We start from the raw sequence: 24,970 nt of genomic DNA, 5'->3' as shown, positions 1-24,970 counted from the left end.
TGGATTCCAAAATGGCTGCAATTAAAATTAAGTATTGATTATCTCTGCTATTTTAGTGACAAATTCAAAATTCAAGCCTCAGGCCTTTGTATCTATGAAGTAGTGATTGCAATAGTTTCATTCACAATTCATCTACTAGATGTTTGTCATACTGGATTTCAAGATGGCTGCCATATTTCACTCTATTGTCAAAATATTTTTCTTCTATTTTTCCATGCATCCTACTTAGCATACACTGCCATATATGTTGAGTATACATCAGAGAATTACCTTTCAAATTAAGTAACTGGTAATAAAGATCTATGTTTAAATCCTGGAGGCAGAAATCTAGTTCAGACATGTCCATGCACCATGGCAACTTTAAAGGTAAATAGATGGGTGGGCTGCCAAATGAATATAAACAAGGCCAAAGATATGTTCATATTAGCCATATCCAGCTAATGCCAGTTCCACATTTCAGTTGAATTATTTTAGCCATAGTGGAATAATCTGTATCGCTCCTGGGATACTTCATTATAAAGTGTGTTATTTACAAGGAATTACCTGCGCAAACTGATATTATTGACCCAAATTTATAAAAAAAAAAAAATTAAGATTATAACAAACAGCTGATACAGATTGTCTAACCCTAACTGTGTTGACATCTTGATTCAAAACCTGAAAACAGAGAAAACATGAATACCCAGAAAATTATACTAATTCTTTCAAAAAGCCACAAAAACATTCAAAATTATAACATCACATGTGATAGATGACAAACACCATACTGGCTCAATTTGGCTCATATGGCACTCCATATACTATGCTCATATGACACCCCATATACCATGAAGCAGCTTGCCAAACATTGTGAAATGCATTAAAGATAAGCATTATTAAGCAAACAAGAGATAAAGAATTAAATAGGATTTTAAGTTGCACTTTTGCTTTGGAAATTTAGCACTGTCTTAACTGTAATCTCTGATGTATTGGGCAGCTTGGCAGCATAAATAGTGCCATAGCATCCATATAGGTGTTTTATTATTACATAACACTGGTATAAGAACCTCAAGACCATTTGAGGTTGACTTTCATTGATATTACTGTATTTTAGAACCAAAATACGAAACTTTGATCACTTCTTCCTGTATTACTGTCATTTTTAAGAAAAGTAAAAAACAAGGCAGCCATCTTGAAATCCAGTGTGGCTGCCATAGGACTAGCATTCAGAACTTCATGAAAATATACCCTGATATTGGAAACAGGATAGATGCTGTAACTTACTGTCCGTTAATATCATAAATTGAAATATTAGAACTTGGTCAATTTCAGTGGCCATTTTAAAATTCAATATGGCAGCCACAGGGGGTGCAATTTTTTGGGGTCTATTGTTTCCATGGTCCTTAGGTCCCATAGTATCCCAGTGCAAATTTCATGCTTCTTCAAAACTGGAACGATGCTTGTGAAAGTTGGCCTTAACCGCTCTACTACAGTGGCTCCGACACAAGCCACCTAAGGTTGGACCTGGGTGCTGCTGTGTTGTGGAAAGATTCCCTGCACTGCACCAGCCACCATCCTCTAAAGACCAAACCCTTGGTCCTCTCATGTGGCTTCTTCAGTTCCAGTGATGACACACCAAACGACTTTCTCACATCTCTCTCATAGCTCACTACTGTCCAATTGCAGGCAGTTCCAGAGTTACTCCCACAGAGGCGGAAACAGACATTTTACTTTTTCAGCATCAAGCTTTGCAAGATACATTTGTGGAAGCTGGAGTGCTCATTGTAACACCAACCTCATAAAGGATGGTTTCTAGGCTGTCCTCGAGTGCAGGACAGTGCCCTGCCCAGGACATGCACACATAAAATATAATTCAACATACCAAAATTAAACAGGGTTTTCCCCAGAAATTTTTAGTATAGTGGTAGCGGCAGCAATTACCCGAAGCAGCACACAACCTTTCCACTCGGAGCCCTATCCGACCTTGTGTCCTGAAGTCCTAAGACAAAAAAATGAAACTCTTGTCGTACTGTTTCTAGCCTGACTGTGCTGAATTGCTGATTAGTGAAATTAATCTAAAATGTTTGTGTTTCACTGACACACATATGTGTTAGAAATGTGCAAATAAACTTGTTTGAAAGAAAAAAGGATGTACAAACAGACAATATAAAATGTGGGAGATTTCAGACTTTTTTTTTTACGTTTCCCCTGCATAATTTTCAGTTGAAAAGTTTGAATTCCCAAGTCACAATATAATCAGGCTGGGGGCATTCACTTCATAGTGTGATCTCACCTTGTCCAATGTGATTCAGATTTTGACACCCCTCTATGTTGTCCAAAAAAGGTGAGAGAAAAAAAAACAAAAGGTCCAGTTGTATTTCTTAAAAAAAAAAAAAACCTGTAAATGCTAATGACGAACTTCCAACGTAAGAAATAGCTAAATTTGATACTGAAACCAATTTACACAGCCTAAAAAGTACGTATGCCTTCCTTCTTGCAAGAAGAATGGGAAAAATGGAATAGAAAAGTAACCCCAGAAATTATCCTGCAGATCTTAAAAATAAGCCACAACAAGTACAAAAACGACATGTCAAATGTTATTTAATGTTCCAGTTAGCAACACACCATCAAAGTATTCATGATTGTAAGTCTATCCATGCACATGCTGTAATAATTAGTGCACACAGTGATGCATTTTATTGCTAATTATTCCTCACACTCTACGAGTCAGCAGGTGCATTTCCAGAAAACGTCTTACTCTGCATTTCTCTGGATATGGTGTACATTTTAGGAAAAGTAGAAACATCCCGATGGCCGACAGACAGTGAAACAAATGCTGCTTTGTCTTATAATGAAGTTTCTGATCTTTCATTCGAAAGTAAAGGTTCGGAGTTACAGAAGATGTACAGACAGATAGGTGGCAACACACGTCACCCCGACACTATTAATTTTTTCAGATTCTGTCAGATTTTGGATCTAACATGTGATGATGCTGCTATCTGTGTTGCAGGATGCTATTTTAATCGTGCCGTGAACGTGCAAGTGGAATATCTCCACGACGCTGTATTTACAGGCTGCGTGGACGTGCAGATGGATTTCTTACATTGGAAAAAAGTCAGAATACGTCATTTTCAGGAGATAATGGACTGTCTATCTAATGTGCCAGAATCATGAGAGAACTTTGTGAGGAGCTACATGACACTGGCTGGCGATCGTGTGCAGTCTGCGCGTGGGGACTCCTTTGGTGGAATGGACTACATCTATTTATTAATCTTGGAAATCATTCTACAACAGGGTCAGTACCCTGTTCATTTTTTTTTTTTTTACTTTGTTCTTCTCAGTGGATCTTGTAGGCTTTATTTTTATTTTACATTGAGACAGTCTGTCTTGATGTGAGTCTGTTCTGTAATGGAGCATCATCACTCACCGCACTTACCCAATGTGCACGCGGACCTCTTCGCTGTTTTTCAGTCTGTCTGTCAGAGAGCCTGAAAAATGTATTGTGGCCAGCCTAAGGCACACCTATGCAATAATCATGCTGTCTAATCAGCATCTTGATATGCCACACCTGTGAGGTGGGATGGATTATCTCGGCAAAGGAGAAGTGCTCACTAACACAGATTTAGACAGTTTTATGAACAGTATTTAAGAGAAATAGGTCTTTTGTGTATATAGAAAATATTTTAGATCTTTGAATTCAGCTCATGAAAAATGGGACCAAAAACAAAAGTGTTGTTTAGTGTATATGTCTACCCTGTGTTGGACTGGTGTCCTGTCCTGGGAGTACCCTATGTCACGTCCTATGACTGCTGTGATAGGCTCCAGCCCTCCATAACCCTTGACCCTTGATTGGACAAAGCAGGTATAGAAAATGAGTCAACGACTAACAATGGAACGTAAGTGACACAGGCACGTGAGAACCCCAGGAACTAAAAGAACATAAACTGATACACTGCCTCAATACGTGGACTCCTGAATCCAGGCCCGTTGCAACAAGGCAAGCTTAAACAGTGTGTCAGTGCTGTAGTTTGTGTAGGATTTGGGCAGACATACGGGGTGGTGAGGCCTAGGGGGGCCCTCCGAGTCCATTTTGCTTGGGGCCCACAAATGCCTTGAAACGGCCATGCCTGAATCATAATCTAAATGAATTGTGAACTGGTTGATGGCTTGAATTTATATTTGAATACAAACCAGTTGAGTTAAGTTATTACTTCTATGTCTTCAGACTCTTGTAAAACTTCAAAGGTCAGTGCAAAGCTCTCATTAGTCTGGTCAGAGGAACTTTCTTTGTGAGGTAAAAACCAAAATCAACATGTCTGATAGTGGTAGGGGGTATATTGGATAAATGTACCTGTTTCAGCTTTATGTTTGGTTCACAGTTTATTACTGTTGTACTGATTTAGAACAGGAAAATGATGCAATGCTCATAACAGCTGCCTTGATAATGTAGGCTTCTTCTGTGTTGCACTTTCTGCTATTGCATGTGAAGCTGCCCCCAGTGGTGGGCAAAAGCAAGCAAAGGCAGATCTAACATGCAGCAGCACTGTTGTAAATCTGAAGAGGGACCCCGGTTTTCATGAAATATGTATTTGAAGGCAATCAGCACCACTTTTCGCTTAGTCTAAATTTTCATGGAAAATCAGTGTCTACAATAAACAGAGAATTGTGCTGGATTGCATTGTATCACACCAAATCTTATAGCATTGAATAGTATACAAATAATGAATGCTTGAGTACGTACCATTCAATGAGGCAAAGCCGAGCTGCTTTCACTGAATGTAATATTCCTTCCATTAAGGAATGAAAAAAATATTAATTTTTATTTTATATCGTTGTTTTAAATCGAGTCAGAAAATTGTCCAGCTTGTCATTCTTAGTTCATCCTCTTCATCCTAACAGCTCTTCATGCCTCCAGACGGCTTACGACATGGTGGATTTGTTTTTGTGTTAGAAGAACTAGCATTGTCAAGTAGCTCCCTTCACCTCGTTGTCCGCCAGCAAAACAAACTCCGCCAATGTTTAGCTAAACGCCGCCCCTGTTACTGTGAGCATGCGTGGTGGTTGGGGCGTGCAATAGCCCATTTCCTATAGTAACAAAATTACACGCTAAAAAGAACTGTTGCACGGTAAATGAAACACAACGGCAGATGGTACGGATAATCCATGTCACGTGACATACAAGCCACCAATGAAATGACAAGAATCCACTCAGCCCATTATATAATTCATAATAAGAATGTATTCGTTGTACAGCAGTGACATTTCCAAGTTGGAATAGGAGCTAGAAGTTGCCTCAAACTGATGTCATGCACTACTTATTTGTTGACTTTCTTTTTTAACCTACTGGATGGATCTCAGAAGAGCTTATTTTGTTGAACCTTGACCACCCAACCCTTTAACGTTGGTGCGTACAGCCCCCTTGAGTGTAGAATAGGGCTGTGACTATGCTCACAATGGAGGAGGAGCTAATGCTAATAGTGTGTGCATTGTAAATACCAGAATTATCCAAACATGACCAAAGTTTGAGCAAAAAAGCTTGGGAAAACATCAGCATTAAAATGCAGGGTTTGACTGTTGCGATATGATAGCAGCTTGGCGGGTGTTCAGTGTGACTGACAGATGATCAGGGTTAGGACAGCCAGACATGCTTGTCACTCTCATGAAACACTGTTAATTTTCTTCTCATCCCTCCCCCTTTGTCCTCCCTGTGTGTGTGTGTGGTTTTTGTGTCTACAAGCCAACTGGCCCGTAATGAAAAGTGAGTCCGATTAAAACTGTATTCAGCTTTTTTTTTTTTTTAAATGAACATTGAATTATTTTCCAGTTTCATAAACGCATGTGTAATTGGAAGACTGCATGTAAATTGCTTGTTTCAAAAACCGTAGTTGTGGATGTCAGTTGTGTTGTGGACTGACCGCTGAGCAGTATAATATGTCTCTGCAGACCAGATGGGCGACGGTGGTCAGTGGCCTCTGTCCCTCCTCTGGATACTGTACCAATGCTCCCAGTTCATCAGTATCAGGTAAGCTGATTTGGTTTTTTTTTGTCTCGCGATTATGTTTTTTTGTGCTTTCTGCATTCATAACTCCTGTCGGTATCTGTTCTTCAGGTATCTGATGTTTCTCTACTCCACTGACAAAATGAATAATACTTTGAAGCAGTTACTTGTAAAATCAACTCGGTGAATACTTGGCATAGTTTGGGGCCAGAAAGAGCCAAAGATCTTCAAAAGATTTATGGTACAACAAGCAAGTTAAGAAGCTTGGGACCAGGCAGATTTGGACCAGTCCCACTACTTCACTGTTTGTCTCATTTTGCAAAGTGGTTGGGTGGAAGGGATTGTTGGGATTGGACCATAATGTCACTGAAGGTTGTGGCCCAAATGCATTATATTACATTAATTTCACTGATGCTTTTAGCTAAAGAGACAAGTGAGAATCACAGTAAAGCTGTAGGATTACCTAAATTTGTTCTAAACGTCCAAGAGAACTCAAGATTAGTGTTGTGCATTGGAAGATTTCATCAATCCATTCACGATGGCTGAACATTATCACAATGTGGAGCCACCATCTTGATTCCATTCCTGGTGCCGTCCTGTTGGACTGGCTAATTTGAGCATTCTGAAAAACGACTTGATCCATGACTTAAAACAGTGATCCGGTGAGTTTTGTGGTGTGTGGTACCTGTAGACCTGACTGCATGTGGACTTGAGTGTATACGACAGTCTGCATTGCTTCAGTCATGGTTGATTCATATGGATAACCGGCTGCACAAACAGGATCTTGTTGTGAGTCGGACAGCACAGGAAACGGCCGATGATGATGTATCACTCCATCACGGTTTTATCACATGCTCCACTGCTTCAGGGAAATGGATCAGTTGTTTTTCCTTCAACCTTTGCCTATATGTTTGTTGAAGTCATTGTGGAAATTTTCAGTTGGACAGTTTATATATATATATATATATATATATATATATATATATATATATAGTGATAGGAAATTGTTGTTATACAGACTGGACTTGTACAATAATTACCATGTGCCTGATGTTATTTGAGCTGTGTTTTATGCCATGACTGTGAACCAGGGGAAGTACAGGAATTTTGGCAAATTCAATAAAATAACACGGGTCTGTTTAAAATGAATTTGTTTTTCTAAGATGACATCAGTAATGAGCAGGGACTGCAAACACTTCGCGTTTCCCTCACTTAATGTTTTCCTTTCAGGAAGAAGTCAAATGGAAACAGCTACTCCTCGCCAGCTGTCTGTAAAATTTTTGGTGGTTAGGGTTGTGGTGATTTGTCTTGAGATTTTGTCTTGAAGTTATTACTAAATCTGCACTTAGTCATAACAACAATCGCCGGGTTTTCTGTGGCGGCTGTTGATTTTGCATGGCCGTCCACATGGCTGAGACATAGCGAGGTCAGCCCTCCCCCACACAATGCCCCATTCAGGGTGGCTGTCACTGGGGGCCTTATGTTCGCTCACACTTGGTTCTGACACGTCTCCAGTTTCCATTTTTCTCCACATTCATTTATTTTCTTTCTCTTCCTTGCTCTTCCAGTTTTTTTCCTTCTTCATTTTTCCCTGCAGCCCCTTTCACGTAAGCAGACGTATGTGTGAAGGCACACATGAAGCAGAATGTAGGGGGGGTGTAGAAGGCGGAGGACTAAACAGTGTAATGACCTACAGTCAGTGCACAGAATAACATTCTTTTAGTTGCTCTTCAACACTGTGTAAAGCCTCTTGTTATCAGGGTCCTGTGGAATCCTTAAAGTCTTAAAAGGCTTGAATTTGTTGATTAAAAAATAAAGCTTTACTTGGTATTACAATGTCTTAAATCAGTATTTCCAAAGTCTTAAAAATGGCAAGACATGGGAAGTAGGATGGTATTCGTGTTTTCTTTTGACAAATAAATATCAAAATAAATCTCACGCTTTTTTTTTTTTTTTAAGTAACGCAGTGAAAGCCTCTCATATCAGTGATATAGAGGAACCTACAAGTCTCTTTATTTGTTGCTGGAACTCTCAGAGCAGACACACATTCAACTAGCTTTACATAATTTACACGATGACATGGAAATGTAAATTTAATGAAAATTTGTCTGTCGGGGAAGATTTTGCTGCGTCTTAAACCAATACCTTGTGCAATGTTACCATAAATATTTGGGCAAATTTATCCTTAACCTCAGCCATTTATATTGTTCCCCACACCTAACTTTTATTTATTGTAATGCTGGTCTTTAATTTGGACTGGAATTTTAAAAGGTCTAAATCTATCTTTCCTTAAGATGTAGGAATCCTGTCACTGTTTTGCTGCCAGGGGAACAAAAAACCCAAACAAAACAGCTGAAATGTTACAGTAAATAGGCCAAACTAAAGAGGGCATAAGTAAAAGGTAAGTGATGTATCTGTAGCCTTCATAAAGGCCTTTCTCTGCTCTGTTAAAGCTGTACGACCCTTCAAAGTTCACAAAACTGACAAAGTTTTGTTTCTGTCTGCATCCAAGTATTATAATGTAGGTTTATTTTTATAACATGTTGCAAAATTGTAGCTCATTTTAATGAAGAGAACATATTTATCTGGGGGAATTTCATGGCAGATATTGTCTCTTCCCTTCTTTGCCATCATGTAGGCAACTGCAGGAGGAAGCACGTGTGCCCACTCCTGTTAATTTTGTCACCTGTTTTTTAATTTAGTCTTAGTCATTTTCAAATGTCCTTTTTAGTTTTAGTCATATTAGTCATTCACACATCTGCCAGGGCTGGTGTCCAAGTTAGTGTACTCTCTTTCAGTGTGGAAGTTTGCCAGTTTAAACCCCACACCCTGCCACATTTCTCCATGTTATGTGGAGATGCGATAGGAAGGGCATCCGGCATAAAAACTTGTGCCATTTCAACATGCAGATCCACCTCAGATTTGCTGTGGCAACCCCGAGAGGAAAACAAGGGAGCAACCAAAGGGACTTACTAGTCAGTCACATATCTTTTGTATTTAGTCATGTTTTAGTTGACTAAATGTCTGTTAATTTTAGTCTAGTTTTAATCAAAGAAAATGGAATGTATTTAGTCTGGTTTCAAGGGAGACATTTTCATTTTCTTAATTAAAAAAAAAACAAACCTTATTCTGATGACCATTTCAGTCAATATAGTGTTTCACACACCTCAAATACTGAATGTTATTGTTACCTGACAAAATACACTTGTTGAATGATTGAAAGTTTGTGCTGTTTTCCCTATATTTTAAATCCGCAAGGTTTCCTGTCAGATACAATTAGACATTCGGTTTTCTTGTAAATCCACAGCATGTGTAGTGGTGCAGGTCTTTGAAATGAAACATATGTTGGATCTAATTATTCTATTTGCATGTTCAGAATTGGCAGAATTTGAAATTGTTAAAGCAAAGCAGAATAAAATAAAAAATTCCGAATTTGTAACATTTTTGTCTATTGTAAGAGAGCAGGGGTGGTGGCCAAGTGGTTAATGCGCTTGGTTTTCAGTTCAGAAGGTTCCGGGTTCAAATCCCACCCCTGCCACATTTCTCCATGTAATGTGGAGTGCGTCAGGAAGGGCATCCGGCGTAAAACTTGTGCCAATTCAACATGCAGATCCACCTTGGATTTGCTGTGGCGACCCCAAGTGCAAACAGGGAGCAGCCGAAGGGACTTACTTTTTGTCTATTGTAAGAGCCTAACTTCAGCCAATTTAAAGATGTTGCACACTTCATATTTTATAATTTTGTATATTTCAAACACTAACGATCAAACACTTTAACACTAAAGATCAAACACTTTAACACCGTGAGACAGAGTGTAAATGTAAACTAACATACGGTATCTTTAATCTGAGCCTCGGAGAGCGATCAGACACTTTAATGCCATGAGACAGAGTGTAAATGTAAATGATTTACTCTACAGCATGGTTATTATTTTTTTTTTTTGACCAGGTGTAATGTAATTTGTGATTAAACACAAATATTTTGGCTTTTAGGTTCCTAATTTGTAAGAAAAAATGTAAGTTAGCCTTCTGGAGGCTGGTGTCCGCTGTAGTGGCCTTTACAGGAATATGCTCAAACACACGGCAGGATGACACCTCCTGCAGACAGGAGACGGAGGACAAAACGGAGATGACGTTATTTCAAAAAACGATATTTGAATGTTTTGAATGCGCGGGTGCCCCCTTGCATTCTCGGTACATTTTATATATTGTGTCCATCCTTGATTTTTTCATCAGGACAGTGTCAGCGCGAACTCTGCTCAATGTGACACATTTTGGAAACATTTTTCAAGGACTAAGAGCTTGTAGATGAAAATGGAGAGAGATTTTTATTTCATTTCTTATTTCATGCAAAACATTTAGTCTTGTCTTTTTCATCAAGAATAATGCCTGTTAATTCATCTTAGCGTTTTAGAACACTGACGGAGTATCGTCCTCATCTTGATTTCGTCATGAAAAGATGCTCATTGACAATATATTTTGTCTCATCTCATCTGACAAAAGTAACACTAGTGCGCACCCGTGAGGTTTTGAGATTACCTGTGAGCTGACCCACTTCAGGTCAGTTTGCCGGCAAAGATCAGCTGATCAGCACAACCCGCATGATCTCAGTCATTTCACGTTAGACTCGCGTTTGTATTGTCAACAAAACTGATGGACCTAGAGGTTAAGTTTGATATAAATTATAAATCTTTGTTCCTTGCTATCAGGAATAACTTATGTGACAGTTTTCTGTCTGTACTGTTAAAATTATTATTTTTTATTTTGTTATTTTTTTTAATCAACAACAGACAACGCCATTGGTGTTTTTGTTTACGATCATCTGCTGTCCGGGCTTGTCAACAAAAAGCTTTTGTAAAACATTGTCCTGACCTGCCATGCAAGAGAGCTGCTCTGTCCCTTCCACAGCCATCCTCTCTTGAACCTTTGACCAGCATCCTCTGATTACCAGTGTTTATCAGCTGCCTCCTTCGCTTTCTCTCTTCCTCAGCTTTTCTTTTTTTTTTCTTGCACTTTCAGTCACTTGAGCAGGTCTACCACATTTAGCTCTCCTCTCCTCCATGTCTGTCATTTGTGAGATCGGTTTGTTTCCTTCCCAACGTCCTCGCACAGCTCACAGGGAGCCCCCACATGATCTATGACGTCGCTACCAAATCTAGGTCATGGTGTCTGATCACTTGAATTTTAACCGACGAGGGTTTCCCGACAGTCCAAATTTGCTCATATTGACAATCTAATAGTATGGATTCCTTATTTAAATGCTAAGGAATAAAATTATTGTGGTGCCACAGGAATTTATTTTTATGACTTAAAATCCAAAGGCCATACAGCTTTAAAGATTGGACAGACTGAACAGCAGTCTTGTGCTGTTCCTGGGAGATGACCAGTGAGACAGGAATGTGCTCCATGTTTCTCACAATATCCATTTTCTGAACCCCCTTGTTCCAGTTAAAGGTCACTGAGGGCGCAGGGAACTAACACCCAGGACAGGCCTCCCGTCTGTTGCAGGAACAACACATAAAGACAAACCCATTTGCTCTCTCACTCACACCTATGGTCAATTTTAACCTGCATATCTTTGGAAGTGGGGGGGGGGGCACCCAGAGAGAGAGAGAGAGAGAGAGAGAGAGAGAGAGAGAGAACCCACACAAACACGGCGAGAACATGCAGCTCCACACAGGAAGGACCCGGCGGGAAGCAAACCAGGGATCTTCTCGCTGTGAGGTAACAGTGCTAACCACTGATCCACCGTGCAGCCTTTCCGTACAGCAAAACTTCCATATTAGGTTGTCACATTTATGCATTTTGGACTTGATCAATTTGGGTTTTTTTAGATCCACACAGATCTGGTTTGATTTCTGCTGTTCTGAAGATAACACTTTTCTTTCTGTGTCACTTTGTACCTTTGAATCATCTGATTTCAGAGACCATATCAAAAGCACGTGGGAACAGATGGGGTTCAGAAATGCTTTTGTGATAAAAATGTGTAGAAATATCTACACTGCTGTGCAGATTAGTTAGTTAGTTAGTTAGTTCTCGGGACAACCCACCGAGGGAAGCAAAAAATGGAGGAGCTTCGACATGTCAGCATTTTTGTTTGGGGGGGGGGGGGGAGGGGGAGTACAAACGTGTGAATGTGTATTTAGGGTCTTCTCTTTGTTCCAGCTAGATGTGCCACACTTTTATTTGTTCTTCCTCCAGTGAAAGATACAGTTGTATACAAAAGTTTAGGAACCCCGATAATTTTCACGATTTTTCTTTATAAATCATTGGTTGTCTGGATCAGAAATTTCAGTTAAATATATCATATAGCAGATGAACACACTGATATTTGAAAAGTGAAATGAAGTTTCTAGTATTTACAGAAAGTGAAATAATTATTAAGCAAAATTGGGTAGGTGCATAACTTTGAAGCACCCTTGTCATTTTATTGATTTGAATACATGTAGCAGTAATTATTGGAACACAAAATTTGTTTGGTTAGCTCATTGACCCTTGACCTCCTTACACAGGTAAATCCAATCATGAGAAAGGGTATTTAAGGTGGCCATTGCAAATGTTTCTCCTCTTTGCATCTCTCTAATGAGTGGCAACATGGGAGCCTCTAAATAACTCTTTGATGACATGAAAACAAAGATTGTTCAACATCATGGTTTTGGGGAAGGATACAAAAGCTATCTCAGAGATTTCAGCTGTCAGTTTCCACTGTGAGGAACATAGTGAGGAAATGGAAGACCACAGGCACAGTACTAGTTAAGGCCTGAAGTGGCAGACCAAAAAATATCTCAGATAAACTGAAGCGAAGGATGGCGAGAACAGTCATAGTCAACCTGCAGACCTGATCCAAAGACCTACAACATGATCTGCTGCAGATAGTGTCTCTGTGCATTGTTCAATGATACAGCGCACTTTGCACAAGGAGATGCTGTAAAGCAGAGGAAGCCTTTTCTGCGTACATACCACAAATAGTCACTTGAGGTATGCTAATGCACATTTTTGACAAACCAGCTTCATTTTGGAATAAAGTGCTGTGGACTGATGAAACTAAAATTGAGTTATTTGGACATAACAAGGGGCGGTATACATGAATGAAAAAGAACGCAGCATTCCAAGAAAAACACTTGCTACCTACAGTAAAATTTGGAGGTGGTTCCATCATGCTGTGTGGCCAGTGCAGGTCCTGGGAATCTTGTTAAATTTGAGGGTCACATGGATCCCAGTCAGTATCAGCAGATTCTTGAGAACATTGTTCATGAATCAGTGACAAAGTTGAAGTTGCACCGGGGTTGGATCTTTCAACAAGACAACGACCCTAAACACTGCTCAAAATCTACTAAGGCATCATGCAGAGGAACAAGTACAACATTCTGGAATGGCCATCCCAGTCCCCAGACCCTGAATATTATTGAAAATCTGTGGTGTGATTTTAAGCGGACTGTCATGCTGGAAACCAACAAACCTGAGATGCTTTGTAAAGAAGAATGGTACAAAATACCTTCAAACAGAATCCCAGACTCTCATTGGAAGCTATAGGAAGTGTTTCGAGGCTGTTATTTCTGCAAAAGGAGGATCTACTAAATATTGATGTATTTTTTTTCTGTTGGGGTGCCCCAAATTTATGCACCTGTCTAATTTTGTTTAAAGAATTACTTGCACACTTTCTGTAAGTCCTATAAACTTCATTTAACTTCTCAAATATCAGTGTGTTTGACTTTTACCCAAACTTTTACATACACAGGAAATTTTGCTGAGTAAAATTTACTCTGCTGGGATAGCATTTGATCCCAGTCCAAATAGTGAATTATACGCTAATTCAGCATTATTCCATAATAACAGACGAGGGAACGATGGCTGCACTAGCTGCTAGCTGAAGCGTTCACTGCGCATTGGATATTTCAGGCATTACCGTTTAAAGCCTGGGTGAGGGTTGGAGAGGACTCTGTGTCACACGGGCGGCTGGGCTCCAGCATGACACATGCACAGTGGAGGCAGGGCGGACCAGTGTTAGGGTTTGGATGGTTGCGATTCACTCTAAGATAGAGTGTAATTTACTCTATTTAGACTGGGATCAAATGCTATCCCAGCAGAGTAAATTTTATTCTGCAAAATTTCCTGTCTACCACTGTAAGATCCCAGCCCAGATTGAAGCTGTCTTAAATTCCAAGCACCGTGGCACATATTTTGTTTTGGAAAGAGGAAAGCGTGCCTGTGTGGCTAAGACAACAGGGCAGCCTGCAGTGAGCGAGGAAATGCTGCACGAGGGAGGCAGGAGATTAAAGATGACTGAGTCTGTTTGTAAAGCTTAGGATGGATTTATGGTTTTCCCAGGATGAGCTCAGCTTCTGTTGAGTGTCACCACCTAATTTAGATCTGCAGTGGAACCACAAAGCCTTTAAGAAGGTAATAATGAGCGAGTCAGTTGTCCCTTTTACATACAGTCTTGATGGCAGGAACATTATTCCACCTCGTGTTTCTGAGTGAAACCCACAGAATGTGGAGGGGGTTGTTGTTTTGCTGTTACGTACGCATGGGAATATTTACATAGCTGCATTAATATCTTTGTAAAAGCAGACACCGTGGGATTGTGCGATTTGATGACGTGTTATGTGTGTACCGGGCCACCAGACAATTGGCAGCTAACTTAATTTGCCAAGACGCCCTGTCAGGATGTCCATGAATTGTGGTGGCAGTTCTGGGTTCTCCTGATCCAGCATGAATATGTTATTTAATTGCTCCCTGTGCTCTTGTGTAGCACCAATTTCTTGCTCACGCTTCTTCAGATGTTTTTGCTTCATATTTAGATGTATGTATGATTTTGGTCATTTATTATTTGCTACTCTGAGCAAAGATGGTAGTATTTTTTTTTTTTTTGCTTCTCTTTTGGAATGCGAATGGGGCAAAGTCCACATGCCACCTCCATGTGTTGCCCCCGAACACTGCCAACTGCAGCAGCAATGCCGTGATGATCCCAGCAAGCTGGCAATGGATACAACATGCTCAAGAAATATGCTTAAAACTGTACTCCAGTTATCTATCTCAGAGACAGATATCTGAAGGTTTTGTACCACAATCATTTCCACATAAATTCAGTATTATTTCATCATAAAAGATGGGGGACTGATCAGAGCGCCACAGCAGCATGTCTGAGCCCGACGTGCTGCTGCTGTTACGCCTATGTCATTTCTGAGTGTCAGTAATGATTCACAGATTATTGCCTTGTTTCTGCTTAAAACTGACTTGAGAATAATTTAGAGGTTTTGATTTGTCATTTGATGGTTAATAATCACATTATTCCCTTTGATCGCTTTGGGTGTACAGAGTCAGACTCAGAGTCAATCTCATACTCAATTTTTAGAGGGGACTGTTTGGTCGGCGACACCTGCATGCTGTATGGTAAACAAAGCGACAACAGCTGTGTTCGTACATCCTAAGCCCAGGTTACACATAGACGGTTTTGTCCGCGGGTAGTACGTAGACCGAAGTTCGCAGTAGTTCTGGCTGTTTTCGAGGTGGAAAGGGGCGGAGCATTTTCGCCGGTTGTTTTGATCGCCATACTAGCCGCAAATATGCGGATAAAACGCCGCTAAATCCGCTGAATAAAGCAGAGTTTTTGACGCCGTAGCATCCGGCACAGTCAGGCAACGGGGGTTAATACTCAGTTCTATCCTTTACAATCGCAGGTTAAGACGCGCGTGAGAACGGCGGTGTTCTGCTGCCGCCGATAATGCCCGTGTACCGCTGGATTTATCCAGGCAAATCCTGCGTTACTCAGGAACTTTTGCTTATAGGCACCACCCCCAGAGTATAATAGGCTGAAGCAGCTGTCAGTGCAGGGGGAGGGAGTGACAGGGATCTCATCTCTCAGCCTTTTCTTTTTTTCTCCTTTTTTCCCTCCTCAACGTGTTGCTTGTCTGCACCACAGAACTACCCTATGCTTCTGAACCAGACCTCTTGGTAAGTCCTTGCTGCTGCCAATTTTATTTTAGGAGGTATACCTGGAACTTCTCTGCAAAAATATCTGGAGCTGGCCTCGAGTGAGAGGCCTGCATGCACGTGCTAGCGTTTTTATACTGACCGCCGCCTATCGGCCATTTGGAACGCCATTAACGGGACGGTGGCGTTTAGAAAGCAGTACGTCCGCTCGCGCCGCGTTTTGTCTGCCTCTGTCGCCGGTTAAAACGCCTTTGAGGACGCGATGTGGGCTATATCATTGTTTTACACGCCGTTGGTTAGGGATACCAACGCCGGCCGGCAATTACAGCGGTGTAAACTGCGGCACTACAGGAAGGGGCGGGATGACACGGTGAATTAAAAAGTATCAAACGCGTTGTTCGCGTTGTCTCCGTCTTCAGGCCACTTCATCCGGGAGCCTCCCGGAATTATTTGACATGTTGAATAATTTTTTCGACCAAACCACACCCCCGTGTGCGGTTTAACTACGGCGTGTGATCCCTAAACGGCCCGGAGGGGACAAAATCTCTGCCGGGACGCTTCCGGGAGAGGTTTAAGTCTATGTGTAAACGGGGCGTTAAACTGCATTGTCAGCTCTCACACAGTGGACGACAAGACAGCCCACTTTACAAGAACATGAATCCAACAGTTTTAGACTCAAACAGAAAAAAGCTCGCATATCATGGTTTTTAATGTTATAAGCCTGCCGGAGCATCCAGTTTTATAAACGATCGTTTAAAGCCAAACCAGCATTTTGTGAATGAATGCTGGTGTTGCAGACCGAACGGTTGGCCCTTAAAAGTCGGTCCACCTTTTGCATCTGCACATGCGTCATTTCGGACCACAGCAGCATGTCTGAGACTCTTCACCAAATGCAATTAAATGGATTAATGGGATCATTAACCATCAGATGATAAAGGTAAAACCTCTTAAATCATTCTAAAGTCTGTTTTAAGCAGAAACTCAGCGAAATTCCGTGATGCTTTGAAATGACTGATGCACAGTGAACGCATCAGCTAGCAGCTCATTTAGCCGCGGCACTCTGATCATTTCCGCTGTCTTTTATGATGGAATAACGCTGAATTTATGTGGAAATGATTGTTGTACAAAAGCTTCAGATATCTGTCGCTGATATAGATGATGACTGGAGGCAGCTTTAAGCAGAAACAAGGTGTTAATCTGTGAACTGCGTCTCATCAGGGGGTCCGATTTTTTTTGGGGGGGGGGGACCGTTCGGTCTGCAACACCGGGGTAAACTCACAAACCCCCGCGTTTGTGAAAAAACAGTGACAATCATTAAAGCAAATTCCTTGGCTTGAAAAGTAACATGTATTTTACCTGTACGTATCGCTAAACAGGAGGAACAACATAACTAACCCGTGCACTTTGGATGCACATGATTTTCATTGCCACCATTTAAAACACAGAACTGTGCACAAAGCAACTCACCTTTGCTGTGATGATCTGAGACATGTCTAATGATGATCTTTTTCACAAAACCCTGCAACAGAGTATTTTTATCCCTCATGAAATAGGTCTAGATGTCTGTACTGAATATCAGGGACATATTCACATGCCAGCAGCTCTGAAAACATCCATAAAAAATACAGGTCCTAAAGGCCAGTCCACACACTGTTCATCGTATACCTATGCTTCGCTGACTTCACCACAGAAAAAGGATTTGCTCTTAGGTTGCGGAATTTAGGAACGTTTAGCTTCCGTAAACAGTTGATTTCTTTCAGCCATTTCCCATCCAACATGGAGGTATACGTCTCAGGGCGTAGTTTGATGATGTCAGTCAATCAATTCAATCAATCAATTTTATTTATATAGCGCCAAATCACAACAAACAGTTGCCCCAAGGCGCTTTATATTGTAAGGCAAGGCCATACAATAATTACGTAAAAACCCCAACGGTCGAAACGAGCCCCTGTGAGCAAGCACTTGGCGACAGTTGGAAGGAAAACCTCCCTTTTAACAGGAAGAAACCTCCAGCAGAACCAGGCTCAGGGAGGGGCAGTCTTCTGCTGGGACTGGTTGGGGCTGAGGGAGAGAACCAGGAAAAAGACATGCTGTGGAGGGGAGCAGAGATCAATCACTAATGATTAAATGCAGAGTGGTGCATACAGAGCAAAAAGAGAAAGAAACACTCAGTGCATCATGGGAACCCCCCAGCAGTCTAAGTCTATAGCAGCATAACTAAGGGATGGTTCAGGTCACCTGATCCAGCCCTAACTATAAGCTTTAGCAAAAAGGAAAGTTTTAAGTCTAATCTTAAAAGTAGAGAGGGTGTCTGTTTCCCTGATCCGAATTGGGAGCTGGTTCCACAGGGAGGAGCCTGAAAGCTGAAGGCTCTGCCTCCCATTCTACTCTTACAAACCCTAGGAACTACAAGTAAGCCTGCAATCTGAGAGCGAAGCGCGCTTATTGGGTGATATGGTACTATGAGGTCCCTAAGATAAGATGGGACCTGATTATTAAAAACCTTATAAGTAAGAAGAAGAATTTTTAAATTCTATTCTAGAATTAACAGGAAGCCAATGAAGAGAGGCCAATATGGGTGAGATATGCTCTCTCCTTCTAGTCCCCGTTAGTACTCTAGCTGCAGCATTTTGAATTAACTGAAGGCTTTTCAGGAACTTTTAGGACAACCTGATAATAATGAATTACAGTAGTCCAGCTAGAGGAAATAAATGCATGAATTAGTTTTTCAGCATCACTCTGAGACAAGACCTTTCTAATTTTAGAGATATTGCGTAAATGCAAAAAAGCAGTCCTACATATTTGTTTAATATGCGCTTTGAATGACATATCCTGATCAAAATGACTCCAAGATTTCTCACAGTATTACTAGAGGTCAGGGTAATGCCATCCAGAGTAAGGATCTGGTTAGACACCATGTTTCTAAGATTTGTGGGGCCAAGTACAATAACTTCAGTTTTATCTGAGTTTAAAAGCAGGAAATTAGAGGTCATCTGTTATGTGTCGACGCGGGTTGAGGAGCGGACCTGCGTCAGACGGAACCCAGTGCTACAAATAACCAGAAAAGCGGTTCCAAAAACAATATATTTAATTCACCCACTAGTGCATAAAAAGTGTAAAAAAAACAGAAATAGCGTCCTTCTGGTGGAGTGAAGGCTGGCACGCTCTCCAGCGCCCAAAAGGATCGAAGCCCGGCGCTCCCGGACCTACTACCACCGCCAAACACCCCCCAGGTGGACACGACAAACCGACTCTCTGCGAAGCATAGAAGAGGTGAGGTAAGTTAGCAGTTACAACTAATATCCTTCAAAAGACACACTATCAGCAACACATACAGGTCTGTATTTTAAGCTTTATGCAAATAAGCAGCTTCTCACAACAGGTGGAGGACCACTTGTCCACATGCCACAGCAGTGAGAAGCGAGCTGCACAATCCTCATCACAATCAAGTTTACTGCGTAACAAAATACCAAGTTACTATCAACAATTAGTCAAACACTTAATCACCTTTGATGTGTGCTGACAGCATGTGTCCCTCACCCTTCCTTGCTTCACGGGCTCAATGTGTCAAACCCAGGCGCAGTCCTCAGCGTCTCACAAACGAACATCACAAGGTCGAGTTCCCGGCAGTTCTGCTTGAATCACACATGACTTAAATGCAGAACGCCATCCAATTATCTGCTTCAGCTGAAAGTCTTTAAGGTTGCATGTGAGCACCATTCACAGGTGCTGCACATGATGTTGATGAGGGTGAAGGATTCTTCAGCCAGCACCTTCTCCACAGACAAATCAGTTCTCATGCCACCTGGAGAGCAAAGAAAATAAAAGAACACCAAAATATCCAGCCACACCCCCCAACACACAACAGTACCCCCCCTTTAACGGGAAGCCTCCCGGCGACCGAACAAACCAGGCCCGAGAACATCACCTCCCTCCGGGGTCCTCGTCAGGAAGCAGACAGCACCACGCTCCCAAGGTCCACCACAGACAGCAGGACAGGGCACCGCAGCTGGAAGGCCGGCTGGCATCAACAAAAACCCCAAAACAGTCCCTAGTATAATCCAACACACAAGAAAAAACACAAAACCCACCCAAAACCTCCCCAGGGGACCGTCCCATCCAACCCCGGGAAGAAAAGAAAAACACCCAAACGCAAAAACCCAACACAGCCCCACAAACACACTACAAACATAAATGCATAAAAGAAAAATAACAAACAAACCCCCCCAGAACGACCTGCAGAGCCCAACCCCCTCCAGAAGGCCTTTAGCGCCAGTTCCAGGAGGAACAGCCAGAACCAGAATCCCACAAAGGTCCCCAGGTATACATGGAGCAAACGGCGCCCCCCAGAGGACCGTACCATCAACCCCAGGAGGTACCCACCCCGGAACCCCAGACCCCGGCCACACTTGGCTAGTTGGCCCCAAGCCAATTCCCCCCCAGAGGACCGTCCCATCAACCCTGGAGGTGGAACCCGGAAGGAAACAGAACAAAATCAAAACTCAACCCCCGGAGGACTACCAAAAACAACCCCGGGGGGATATAAAACAACCGTAAACCCTGTTACCCTCCCCGGCACCCCGAAAGACCCCAGGTCCCTCCCAGAGCCCCTCGGCGGCTCAGTCTTGGCGAACGGCTCAAAACATTAAGCCGGGGAAGGGAACAGGAAAAACTAACCCAGCCCCAACCCCAAGGCACAGCGGAGAACCGGAAAGACGTCCGGTGCCCCAACTCGACCATACCCCAGCCTCTCGGGAGGGGTGGAACTACCGAAATGGTGAACGGCAACAGATCGGCCCACCCCTCCGACTGAGGTATGTCTCCGCTGCACCACACCCCGGCAACACCAATGACGAACGGTACAAAGGCTCACCGAGGCTGGAGTGGAACCGGGCCCTAACCAAACCAAGAAAAACGCCCGACATCCCCCCCCCTAGGTGCAGAGGTCTTCTGAGAATGCTCAGCGTGACCAACCTGCACCACCCCACAACCCACAAGACAAACGGTCTTGGGGCAAGTGAGGTTGGGGTTAGGGATGTAGGGAAATAAAAAACAACAAATAAAACGACCCAACAACCCAAACAGAAATACCTAAAAACACAGAAAAAGTAACAATTAAGTGAGCCCAGACGGGCTTCTAACCGCCTACATGCACTCCACCAGACACGCCTCTGACTCCCCAAACAACTTATAACCCCTATTTAAAGAAAACCAAACATTAACCCGTACTAGATTTTTTTTTTTTTTTTTTTTCTTATGTGTATTTTGCCTGTCCCAGAACACCTGGAGATACGTCACCATTATTTTTCTTGACGTTTCTATGTCGGGGCAATACAGTAATCTCTGCTCGTCCGAGCTGCATGGGCTCGTCAATAGGAGGAGCCAGAGGTCCCGTCGGAGGAGCCTCAGTGGGGCGAAGAAGAGGCGGCCCATATCTGTGTCGGGGAAAGCCCCGAGACGGAAAAACCCGCTCTGATGGGCGTCCTCTCTCGCGTCCACGCTCCTTCATCCGAACATCTAGACAAATCACCAACGATATTAGCTCATCTAAATCGTTTGGCTCGTCACGGTCTGCCGGCTCATCTTTTAATGACTCATTTAACCCATCTACAAACATTCCTCGTAAAGCTGCGGCGTTCCAACTTGACTGAGCAGAAACCAGAGAACATTGCATCAAAAACGAAGCACAGGCTTCAACGTCTCCCGCATAAGGCTCCGGACGACAAACAATCAGTTCGGACGCCGAATCTCTGGGAGACGGAGTTATCTGCACCAGTATCGATGGTGCCGCAGCAGGAAGCAGAACGGCTTGCGCTGCAAGCTCCGTAACACGGGCGTCTGTTTGTTTAATTTGGTTTGCGAGAAGCTGTAATTGCTCCCATATTTTCTCCAAGTGTTCTAGAATTTTTTCGGCAAAAGGAACCGCCTCTGCCACTGGGTCCATTATGGAATGGCCGGGAACTACTGTTATGTGTCGACGCGGGTTGAGGAGCGGACCTGCGTCAGACGGAACCCAGCGCTACAAATAACCAGAAAAGCGGTTCCAAAAACAATATATTTAATTCACCCACTAGTGCATAAAAAGTGTAAAAAAAAAAAACAGAAATAGCATCCTTCTGGTGGAGTGAAGGCTGGCAAGCTCTCCAGCGCCCAAAAGGATCGAAGCCCGACGCTCCTGGACCCACTACCACCGCCAAACACCCCCCAGGTGGACACGACAAACCGACTCTCTGCGAAGCATAGAAGAGGTGAGGTAAGTTAGCAGTTACAACTAATATCCTTCAAAAGACACACACTATCAGCAACACATTCAGGTCTGTATTTTAAGCTTTATGCAAATAAGCAGCTTCTCACAACAGGTGGAGGACCACTTGTCCGCATGCCACAGCAGTGAGAAGCGAGCTGCACAATCCTCATCACAATTCAAGTTTACTGCGTAACAAAATACCAAGTTACTATCAACAATTAGTCAAACACTTAATCACCTTTGATGTGTGCTGACAGCATGTGTCCCTCACCCTTCCTTGCTTCACGGGCTCGATGTGTCAAACCCAGGCGCGGTCCTCAGCGTCTCACAAACGAACATCACAAGGTCGAGTTCCCGGCAGTTCTGCTTGAATCACACATGACTTAAATGCAGACGCCATCCAATTATCTGCTTCAGCTGAAAGTCTTTAAGGTTGCATGTGAGCACCATTCACAGGTGCTGCACATGATGTTGATGAGGGTGAAGGATTCTTCAGCCAGCACCTTCTCCACAGACAAATCAGTTCTCATGCCACCTGGAGAGCAAAGAAAAGAAAAGAACACCAAAATATCCAGCCACACCCCCCAACACACAACATCATCCATGTCTTTATGTCTGTAAGACAATCCTGCAGCTTAGCTAATTGGTGTGTGTCCTCTGGCTTCATGGATAGATAAAGCTGGGTATCATCTGCGTAACAATGAAAATTTAAGCAATGCCGTCTAATAATACTGCCTAAGGGAAGCATGTATAAAGTGAATAAAATTGGTCCTAGCACAGAACCTTGTGGAACTCCATAATTAACCTTAGTCTGTGAAGAAGATTCCCCATTTACATGAACAAATTGTAATCTTAGATAAATATGATTCAAACCACTGCAGCGCAGTGCCTTTAATACCTACGGCATGCTCTAATCTCTGTAATAAAATTTTATGGTCAACAGTATCAAAAGCAGCACTGAGGTCTAACAGAACAAGCACAGAGATGAGTCCACTGTCTGAGGCCATAAGAAGATCATTTGTAACCTTCACTAATGCTGTTTCTGTACTATGATGAATTCTAAAACCTGACTGAAACTCTTCAAATAGACCATTCCTCTGCAGATGATCAGTTAGCTGTTTTACAACTACCCTTTCAAGAATTTTTGAGAGAAAAGGAAGGTTGGAGATTGGCCTATAATTAGCTAAGATAGCTGGGTCAAGTGATGGCTTTTTAAGTAATGGTTTAATTACTGCCACCTTAAAAGCCTGTGGTACATAGCCAACTAATAAAGATTGATCATATTTAAGATCGAAGCATTAATTAATGGTAGGGCTTCCTTGAGCAACCTGGTAGGAATGGGTTCTAATAGACATGTTGATGGTTTGGATGAAGTAACTAATGAAAATAACTCAGACAGAACAATCTGAGAGAAAGAGTCTAACCAAATACCGGCATCACTGAAAGCAGCCAAAGATAACGATACGTCTTTGGGATGGTTATGAGTAATTTTTTCTCTCATAGTTAAAATTTTATTGGCAAAGAAAGTCATGAAGTCATTACTAGTTAAAGTTAAAGGAATACTCGGCTCAATAGAGCTCTGACTCCCCTCTACCTACCCTCTATAATCACTTTTTCTGCAGCCATGTCTTTGTAATGTGTGCAGATTGTGGTTTTGCATTGCCTTGTTGACAAATGCATGGACATCCCTGGAAAATGCCATTTTAAAGGCAGCTTATATTGTTGTAAAACCTCAGTGTACTTTTCTACATTAATGCAGCCATCATAGAAGTGTAAATTACCTTTGCCAAGGGAACTGACATAACTCCATACCAAGACAGACCCTAGCTTTTGGACGTGTTGCTGATAACTGTGTGGATGGTCCTTTTCATCTTTTGTCTGGAGCACACAGTGTCCTTTTCTTTCCAAAAAAGATCAAGAATACTGATTTGTCTGACCCTAATACATGTTTCCACTGTATGATGGTCCAACCCAGATGCCTCCAAATCCATCTTCTGAACAAAGTTAACACAAGGCCTTTTTTTTTTTTTTACTTTGGAGGTTTATGGCATTTTGTGAATGTAAGTCTGCTTGCTTATATCAGCTATTGATGAATGACTGTTCTTGATGCAGTGCCGTCTGAGGGATCAGAGATCACTGGTGATCCTAGGCTTGCACCTCTATCCTTTATGCACAGATGTTCTTCCAGAGTCCTTGATTCATCTCATGATATTATGCACTTTAGAGGGACAACTATGCAAGTTCCTTCAAGTATTTTTTGAGGAACATTACTTTTAAACATTTGCCAAATTTTCCGCATACATTTAGTGACAAACTAGAGATCATATGTCCATTTTTTCAGATGATCTGTGCCTTTTGTGGATACGCTTTGTACCAAATCATGATTCCAATCTTTTGAATGTGTTGCATACCTTAAATGCAGGAATGGATGAATATTAACATTTAAAGTGAAATTGACCACACAGAATATGAAATATCTTTGATTTATGCTGCCTACAATGTAATAGAAGTCAAAATAAATGTAAGGATCACAGTGGGATTTCTTTATTTTCATTTTCCATACTGTGTCAACTATACAACGATATACATCACACTAGAAAACAGCCTTGTTTACATCCAGAACAACTTCATGTCGTCTGAAGTCGCACACTACAGACGCATTCATTGTAAACTAGCAGAGTCAGCAATCGTGATCGAGCTTTGTGTTTACAAAGGGCTGATCAGAGGAAGCCTTTTAACACATGAATCAAAGCTATAAAAACAATCCTTGACACAAGTAGGCTACATAAACAAAGGTAGAGTCTGACCTTGTCT

The 24,970-nt window shown here is 42.0% G+C and overlaps 1 protein-coding gene across 1 annotated transcript in view; it reads left to right on the top strand.

Moving 5' to 3' along the window:
• Positions 1-24,970, top strand: part of LOC117522679 (microtubule-associated serine/threonine-protein kinase 3-like) — a 105,935-nt gene that overhangs the window by 30,627 nt on the left and 50,338 nt on the right. Inside the window, 4 exon segments of the mRNA XM_034184130.1 lie at positions 5,717-5,737; positions 5,923-5,951; positions 5,954-5,994; positions 6,475-6,480. Coding sequence (XP_034040021.1) covers positions 5,717-5,737; positions 5,923-5,951; positions 5,954-5,994; positions 6,475-6,480 — 97 coding nt within the window.

Source organism: Thalassophryne amazonica, chromosome 12 (assembly GCF_902500255.1).
Source record: "Thalassophryne amazonica chromosome 12, fThaAma1.1, whole genome shotgun sequence".
Classification (NCBI taxonomy): Eukaryota; Metazoa; Chordata; class Actinopteri; order Batrachoidiformes; family Batrachoididae; genus Thalassophryne; species Thalassophryne amazonica.
The sequence above is the reverse complement of the archived record's forward strand: the minus strand, read 5'-3'. Positions and strand labels throughout refer to the sequence as shown.